Here is a 7517-nt window from a genome sequence, read left to right as displayed (position 1 = left end):
ACCCCTCATTGGGACTCCTCCCCGGGACCCCACACCAGGACCCACATGGGAGCCACACCGGGGCTTCCCACCGGCACCCGCATCGGGATTTCCCACCGGGGACCCTCACACCAAGGATGCACATCGGGACTCCCCCCGGGACCCACATTGGAACCCACACCGGGATCCCGCACCAGGATCCGCACCGGGACCCACAGCAGGACCCCCCTCGAGACCCCTCACTGGGACCCCACAGTGGGACTTGGCTCAGGACCCACAGTGGGACCTATATTGGACACGCACCAGGACCCCCCCGCTCCCGGACCCACATCTGACCCTCCTGGGACTCACACCAGGACCCTGCACCAGGATCTGCACCAGGACTTTGCCCAGGACCCGCATTGGACCCACACTGGGACCCCCTGCCCTGGGACCCTGCACCGGGACCCCTCCCAGGACCCGTACAAGGACACCCCCACACCCCACCTGGTGCCAATGCCCTCCGCCCCCCCACCCCATCCTCAAACCCCCTCAGCCATCCCCGGGGGCTCCGCACAGCTTCCCCCATCCCTTTGGGGTCTGGGATGAAAAGGATGGGGAGACACGGGATGCACCCCAAGAGGTGCTGGTGGCATCCTTGGCTCCAGGAGGGACACATCCTCTCTGGACCACCCTCTCCCATCTCACCCACCAAGCGTCGACCCCCACAGGGGATTTGCAGGCGGGTTGGGGAGAGGTTTGATATTTAAAGATAGAGCACGACTCACCCGTTGGCACAGCCCCCCGCAGCCCGCTGACACCGCTCCAGCCCCGGCTTCATTATCAGAGGAAATAACAACTGCACATGGCTCGGAGCGGAGAATGCCCCCTCCAAAGTTTACAGCTGGCTGCGGCTGAAACCAGCTAAATGGACCATGGAGACTTGGGGAAAAATCATTTAAGGAAGGGGAAAAAAAATAAACCAGCCAGTTCCCCGTGTTTCTAAATATAGAGCGAGCTCTGTCAGTTTTAATAGGATGGTCATAATTGCACCCGCCGCTTTGCCGGGCTGAGCGTGGCCTAATTGCTCGCCTGTAACGATCACAAGTGTTAATACGGGGCAGTTGCGGGTTAGCGGTGCCTCGCAGGCAGGGCTGCGCAGCAGCGGCCGGGAAATTGCCCTGGCACAGGCGATTAGAGGTGTTAATAGGTTGGCTTAAGGGGCCCAGGAGCAGCACCGCAAGCAGCCCAGGCATTTTGCCCTCCCGCTGCTCGGAACAACTGTGTTGAATAGGAACAGAACTGGATCCACAAAAACATCCTATTTTAGGCCGGCCTGACCGTTTTCCAGCCGAGGGCCGTAGGCAGAAGCCATCACGGGGGCTTAAGTCACCTGGTGCTTTTTCAAGCTCACATCCACTCGAGTCTTCTCCAGAGCCTTTGCAGTATAGGATGGGACAGAGGAGGCTTAGTTATTTCCAGCTGGAGAGTTTCCCTGCGGTAGGCAGGAAGGGGAGAAGCTTGCCAGAAGGTCGTGGAGAGGCCGGGCTGTCGCTCCAGCGCTGACCTGTGCAGACATCCCCGTGCTGAGGGTCTCTGGGCGGCTCTGCCCTCCCTCCCGTGCCTTCCCTGCCTGTGCTGCCGCTGCTTCCCAGCCCCCGGGGTTTCCTGTGCTGCCGGGAGCGCCGGCTGTGCTCAGGAAACGTTGGATGAAAGCGAGATACGCTGACTGCTGGGGCCCCTTCCCTCCACCCCCGGGGCCCCGAAGACCCATCGCCACTGCTCTCCTCACCCCCGTGTTGGAGGTGACGGATCAGTGCTGCAGCAGGCGATGGTAGGAAACAACATCGTTGGGTGCCTTGAATTTCCCATCCGTGGAGACCCAGGGTTACGCATCCCAGTGTTAAGAGGTTTAAATGCTACATAGGTGCGGAGACCCTTCCAGGAGGGACAAACATCCGTTGAGCCATGTCCTCTCTGCGGTACGGCTGTGCTCGGTGCGGCAGGGGCCGAGGTGCCGTGCCGGGAGGGAGGGATGGCGAGCGGAGGCTGCTGCCTACCTGGCTGGAAAGGTCATGCAGCAGCAGCCGGTGCCGTGTTGGCAGGAGCATCCCTCTCCCGAACATCCCCGCAGCCTGAGAGGCAGCTGGTGGCAGCCCGTGCGCTTCGGGCAGCACTGGGAATTCATCAGCAATCATCGCTGGGGACAGAAATGAGGATGAGAAGCGCCTGTGAGCGATCGCGCTCAGACGGTGGCTTGCTCTCCAGGCTCTGCTCCAGGTGCCCCAGTGTTGTGCTCTGCCGTACGGGCACGTTTCCAGGGCTCGGCTGCGGGACCACAGCGGTCACAGACCTGAGCTGGTCGGACTGGAGATGAGAGTGTGTTGCAAACCGCTTGGCATTGGGGAGCGCTGAGGATTCGCGGCTGCTGAGCTGTAACTGGGAGCGCTGCAGCTCTCCTGCAGAACTGGAAATGTCAACCTCCAGGCTGGGAGCACTGGTCTGCCCCTCCTGCCAGGCTAACCGGCACGGGGCGCGCGGCTCCAGTGTCATCCTGCTGAGCATCTCCGCACACAGCCAAGGACAGAGACCAGCCTCCAGTCTTTAGCCAGAGCCAACACAGCAATGAAAACAGATCCAGGCAGCGAGAGCTGCCTTCCTGGTGGGGCAAACTCAGCCAGCCTTTAGTCAGACCTGCAGGCACCTTCCCCCCTCCAAAAAGAGCAGCAAAGCAGACATACGGCCCTCTCCCTCTGTCCCCAGGGGTGCCACCAGCGGTCCTGAATTCCCCGTGGGAAGGCAGGTCAAGGCATGGGTAGCCCAACCAGCAGCTCATCTCCTGCAGAGCTCGTTTGCTGTTTGAAAAGACCCTGGTGTGCCTCCGACATAGATGCTGTGGCATCAGCTGGGAGGGTGTTTCGCTCAGGAAACAGGGAAGGACAAAAATGCAGCGGTGGGTCCTAGCAGAGGAACACTTGTCCAGTTCTCTTAATAAAAGTGTCTGATCCCTCCCCCCGGCAAGAATAAGCATCCACTCAGTCTCCGGTTGCTCTAAGATTGTTTAATATTAAAGTCACGGGGAGGGGTAGGGTTAACACCAGCTAAAACTATCATTAAACACAGCCAGATTATTCTTCTCCCTTTCAAAGAATAACACGAACTGTAACGGATGACCCCCCCTCAGTCTGTCGGCCGCCTGCGGGCACCTCCACGCCAGCAGCAGTCCACCACGTGCCAGGCGCTCTATTGCACGTCACCCTAAAAGTCCCCGGAGGTGCAACTCCGGACTCAGGATCCTGTTTGGATTTCCAGACTGAACTCGCTCGCTAGAAGACGCGTTTAAGGCTCAGTCCTCCCCAGCAGCAGAGCCTCTCGGGAAGCGGAGCGGGGGTTTTGGAGTGGGAGAAGGCGAGGTTTTGCAGTTGCTTCGGTACAGAGAGGAGGTGGCTGCGCTGTAGGGCAACGCTTGTTCTCTTTTGCACTTCAAATCGTTTCTTCTGGGTGGTACGCTTGCCTCCAGGCTGGTTCCCTTCCCAGCCCTCTCCCCAGTTCCCCCCCAGCCGTCAGCGGGCTGTGGCAAAGCCGATGCGGTTGTTGCGCCGGTCAAATTTGGTGTAGTAGTGCCCGATGAAGCTGGCGCCCAGGATCCAGAGGGGACCAGCCGGGGGTGGGATGTCCAGCCCCGAGAAAGCCACCACACAGACGTCTTCCCCATACTGGGACTGCTGCAAAGAGGAGACCCATGCGGTGATGGGGGTGCCAGGAGGGACATCTCCACCGCAGCGCGCCCGGGGGTGGGCTGTGATCCCCGGCTCAACACCCTTCACTCGGCCTCGGCGTTCCTTCCTCCAGGAAGGAAGATCCCTGCCTGTCTATCCCCTTTGCTGCTCACCCCGAATCTCCCCAAAACCACCCAAGGAAGCAGCGACGGGTTGGCCTGGACGCCTCTGCCAAACAGGAGGTGGTTTGGGGAAAAACAAGAAGTGTCATTCTGGGGCTCATTCTCAGCTGTTTTTGGGGAGCCGGGAGGGTGCAGGATGCTGCAGGAGAGCCGCACTCTGAGATGCACCACTCTCCCCAAGAGATGCCCCCAGCCCGGGCAGAGCCGCCCTCTCGCCCCGCATGGAGGGATGCAGCTTACCCGAAGGATGTAGGCTGAGCCGCTGAGCACATAGACCTTCCCGCCCAGGTGGAAGGAGATGTTGGGCAGCTGAGGGACTCGCTCACAGTCCACCACGTACTGCGGGAGGGGGAGACAGCGCTGAGCCCGTTTGCTGGGGGAGGGATGGGGCAGGGACACGGAGTGGGGCAGGGGGGGTTTGCTCACCTCTCCTTCGGCCATTTCTGCTGCCCCGATGGCTTTCATCAGCACGGAGACGGGGCCGGCTGGGCCAGTGATGTAGGATGCTCCCGTGTCGATGGCCACTGAACAGCCTTCCTTGCAGAAGAGGATTTCAGCCCCTACGGACACGCTGGAGCGGGAGGAGAGAGTGGCTGCAGTTCGGCTCCCAGGGCTGTACGCACCCCCGGGGGGAACGCGCCACATCTTTGGCCAGGGAACGCTGGCTGAGAAGAGCATGTGCTGCTCCCAGCACCCCCGGAGCACAGACTCGCCAGGGGCACTGGGAACCCTCCCTTCACGCTTCTCCAATGTGAATGCTAAGCTCCATCATGTGTGGGTTTTATTTATTTATTTATTTTTAATTAAACAAAGCAGAATTGTTCCAGCACCTCATGCTCCTTCTGCAGGACTAAAGGGGGTTAAACTCTTCCGCTGCGGCTTCCAAGTTGAATCAGCCCACGGTGCCACCCCCTCTGCATTCCCCAGCTCCTTGCCAAGCAGCAGAGATGCAACTCTGGGCTGGAGGACCCCCCCCCCCACCCTGCTCCCTTCCCCTCCGGAAGGCAAAGCATCCTCCAGCAACACCGGGTGAACCCCTGCCTCCGTGGACCACTCTCCCCAGCATCCGGCAAGCTTCCCCCAAGCCCACCCTCGCACAGGTTTGCAGGATGCGGCCGGTGCTGTGCAGAGGCGCTCCCCGACCTCACCCCTTCATGCTGATCTGCCAGTAGCCGCTCTTGCTGACGTTCAGGTAGTGGAAGTCCCCCGTGTAGTAGGCTGGGTCGCTGCCTCCGAGGATTATTTCCCCCCCGGGTTTCAGCGGAGCGTTCCTAGGGCGCAAAACACAGCGGAGTGATTCCCCCTCGGCTGCTGTCCCTGGAAAAACGGGGAGAAGGGACCAGCCCTGGGCGCGAGGCTCTGCTGACCCCGTTAGCAGCGGCAGAGAGCAAAGTGGAGCAGAAGAGACCCCGAGTTAGTTCAGAGGGGTGCGAGAGCCCGCAGGAGAGGGGGTGCCGCATGCTGAGGTCTCGGAGCGGATCGGTGCTGGTTGCTGTGCCGGGCAGGCGTGAGGGCAGAGCCCGGTGCGGCGTGAGCTCCCACGGAGCAGTGCCCGGCCGGCAGCGCCAGGCAGGGCTCTCCTGGGGCAGGCAGCTGGAGCAGGGTCTGCTGCCCAGCCCCGGGGTGCACGGGGGGGGACTGTTAGTGGGTGCTGTCTCGAGAGCGCTCGTGCTTTTCGTCTTCTTACTTCGAAGCTCTGCAAAGAGAGAGATGCTCCGTAAGCCTGCGGTCCAAGAGCAACTGTGTCCCCGAGGAGACCCGAGCAGCACTGAGGCTGCAGTTCCAGCATCGTTAGGCTTTGTTCGTTATTGCTGGATCCACTTTTAGTCGAGGTAAAGAGCTACCATGCCCGCTTTAAGCATGTGTTTGCGGGTGTGTTTGTCACTGCACATTGCCAGGCTGCTGTACCCGGGGCCATGGGGAGTGCTGGGGTTGGGGACAGCGTTCCTGTTCTGCCAGGATGGGCCTCCCCGCTGCTCCCGCAGGTTTTGGTGCTGCTGGGAGGACGGATGCCGGGCCAGGACAGTTTGGGGCAAGCAATGAAAAAGGGATTTGGCTGCTGGTGCAGGTTTTTCTTCAATGGATTTTTTTTTTTTTTTTTAAATTTTGCCTTTAGAAGAAACACTAAATCCACTCCCAGCTGTGATTGCTCCAGCCCCATGACCAGAGCTGGCAACTGTGCAATCCGACAATGATAAACGAGTGGGGACCAGCCTCTCCCTCTCTCGGCACTCCCTGCCCAGCAGCTCCGGATAAGCATCCACCTGGCTCTGCCTCTGGGCTGCCTCATTCCACCCCAGCCCCTCCAGGCACCCTCCACATGCCCGTGCCCTCCGTCCCAGCCTGAGCCCTGCAGCCCCACCATGGCTCTTTCCCAATCCCAAGCCGCAAACCCAGAACCACCGTGGCTGCAATGCCCATGCCCCGCAAAACAAGCACCTCCCCAGCCCCGGCACCCGCTACCCACAAGACCCACCGGCTGTAGTAGACGGAAAACACATCCTCCTTGAGGATCTGCTGGGAGAGGATCCGATCGAAGACGGGGGTGATGCCGTCGATGGCCTGGCTGGGGAAGCCCATGCCCAGCACCCCGTCAAACCTGGCAAAGATGAAGGGGAAGGCGGGCAGCGCCGTTGCCTCGGCGAAGACCTGGATGATGGGGATGTCTGACACCTGGGGAAGGGCACAAGTGTTGTTGCAGGGAGCTGGGGAGTTAAATCCCCACCAGACCCTCTCCCTACTGCTGGGTAACTGGGGATGCTCATATCGGGGAGCAAAGCCACACGTGGGCATCTCCTTGCTGAGCCAGTGGCGCTGGGTCTGCCGATTTAGGGCACGCACTCACCATGACGATGTCCTGGCTGAGGAAGCCTTTGACGCTCCCCGTGCCATAGCGGATGGCGAAGCCCGTGCCGTTGGCTATGTACGTCCGTGACTTGGAGGAGTCGTAGCGGCTGTGGGAAACTGAGGAAAGGAAGAAGGTGCATCAGAGCAAGCCAGGGAGGCAGCGATGGCAGGACCGGGTGAAGATCTCTGCTCCCCTAGTCTCCGTGGGATGATGAACCCACCCTGCCCCAGTGCCAGGGGACAGGACAGCAGCAGATAGACCCCCCCTGCCCCCCTCCCCCCCCATGCAAAGGTAAGCCCACCGCAGCCCACTATGATCAGCTCTCAGGGTGGAGGGACGTGCCCCCATACTCACCGCAAGCGCTGTAGAGGGGGGAGCACTTGTAGGACGGCACCCATAGGTTGGCCGAGCCCGTGTCGAAGACCACCTTGAAGGTCTGCGCGGGGGTACCGATGCTGATCTCGCCGAAATACTGGGTCTGGAGGAGACACGGCATGGGGAGCATCACTGGGGTCACAGCTCAGATAGGAGCAGGGGCTCACGCAGCCCCGAGCCCCCGGCAGCACACACGCCGTGGGGTGCAGCGGGCAGGACCCGAAGGGAGTGGGGGTACGGGGCCGTGTCGGGGTGACAATCCCCCCCAGGCAGGGAGACACTCACGTCCAGGTAATTCGTGAGGAGGGTGGGAGCCGTCCCGTTTCTGGGGCCGCCGCCACCGCCGCTGCTGTGTCTGCTCTGCCTCAGCTCGGGGAAGACGTCGGACACCTTCACCCCCATCTCCTGCAGCGTCTGGCGGGAGGGAGGCAGCCC

At 61.1% G+C, this 7517-nt stretch overlaps 2 protein-coding genes across 2 annotated transcripts in view; both read right to left on the bottom strand.

Annotated features, from left to right (window-relative positions):
• ETNK2 (ethanolamine kinase 2) overlaps window positions 1–381 on the bottom strand; it is a 10074-nt gene extending 9693 nt beyond the window's left edge. Inside the window, exon 1 of the mRNA XM_009888295.1 lies at window positions 331–381. Coding sequence (XP_009886597.1) covers window positions 331–381 — 51 coding nt within the window. The remainder of the gene's footprint in view (window positions 1–330) is intronic.
• Window positions 382–3521: 3140 nt separating this feature from the next.
• The window catches only part of REN (renin), a 4861-nt gene continuing 865 nt past the window's right edge, over window positions 3522–7517 (bottom strand). Inside the window, exons 2-9 of the mRNA XM_009888294.1 lie at window positions 7368–7509; window positions 7062–7185; window positions 6705–6823; window positions 6336–6532; window positions 5008–5130; window positions 4286–4430; window positions 4100–4198; window positions 3522–3683 (exon numbers count right to left, since the gene is read on the bottom strand). Of these exons, the coding sequence (XP_009886596.1) occupies window positions 3522–3683; window positions 4100–4198; window positions 4286–4430; window positions 5008–5130; window positions 6336–6532; window positions 6705–6823; window positions 7062–7185; window positions 7368–7509 (1111 nt within the window). The remainder of the gene's footprint in view (window positions 3684–4099; window positions 4199–4285; window positions 4431–5007; window positions 5131–6335; window positions 6533–6704; window positions 6824–7061; window positions 7186–7367; window positions 7510–7517) is intronic.

The sequence above is a fragment of the Charadrius vociferus genome, unplaced genomic scaffold (assembly GCF_000708025.1).
Source record: "Charadrius vociferus isolate BGI_N301 unplaced genomic scaffold, ASM70802v2 scaffold266, whole genome shotgun sequence".
In the NCBI taxonomy this organism is placed as follows: Eukaryota; Metazoa; Chordata; class Aves; order Charadriiformes; family Charadriidae; genus Charadrius; species Charadrius vociferus.
This window is presented reverse-complemented; position numbering and strand designations above follow the sequence as displayed.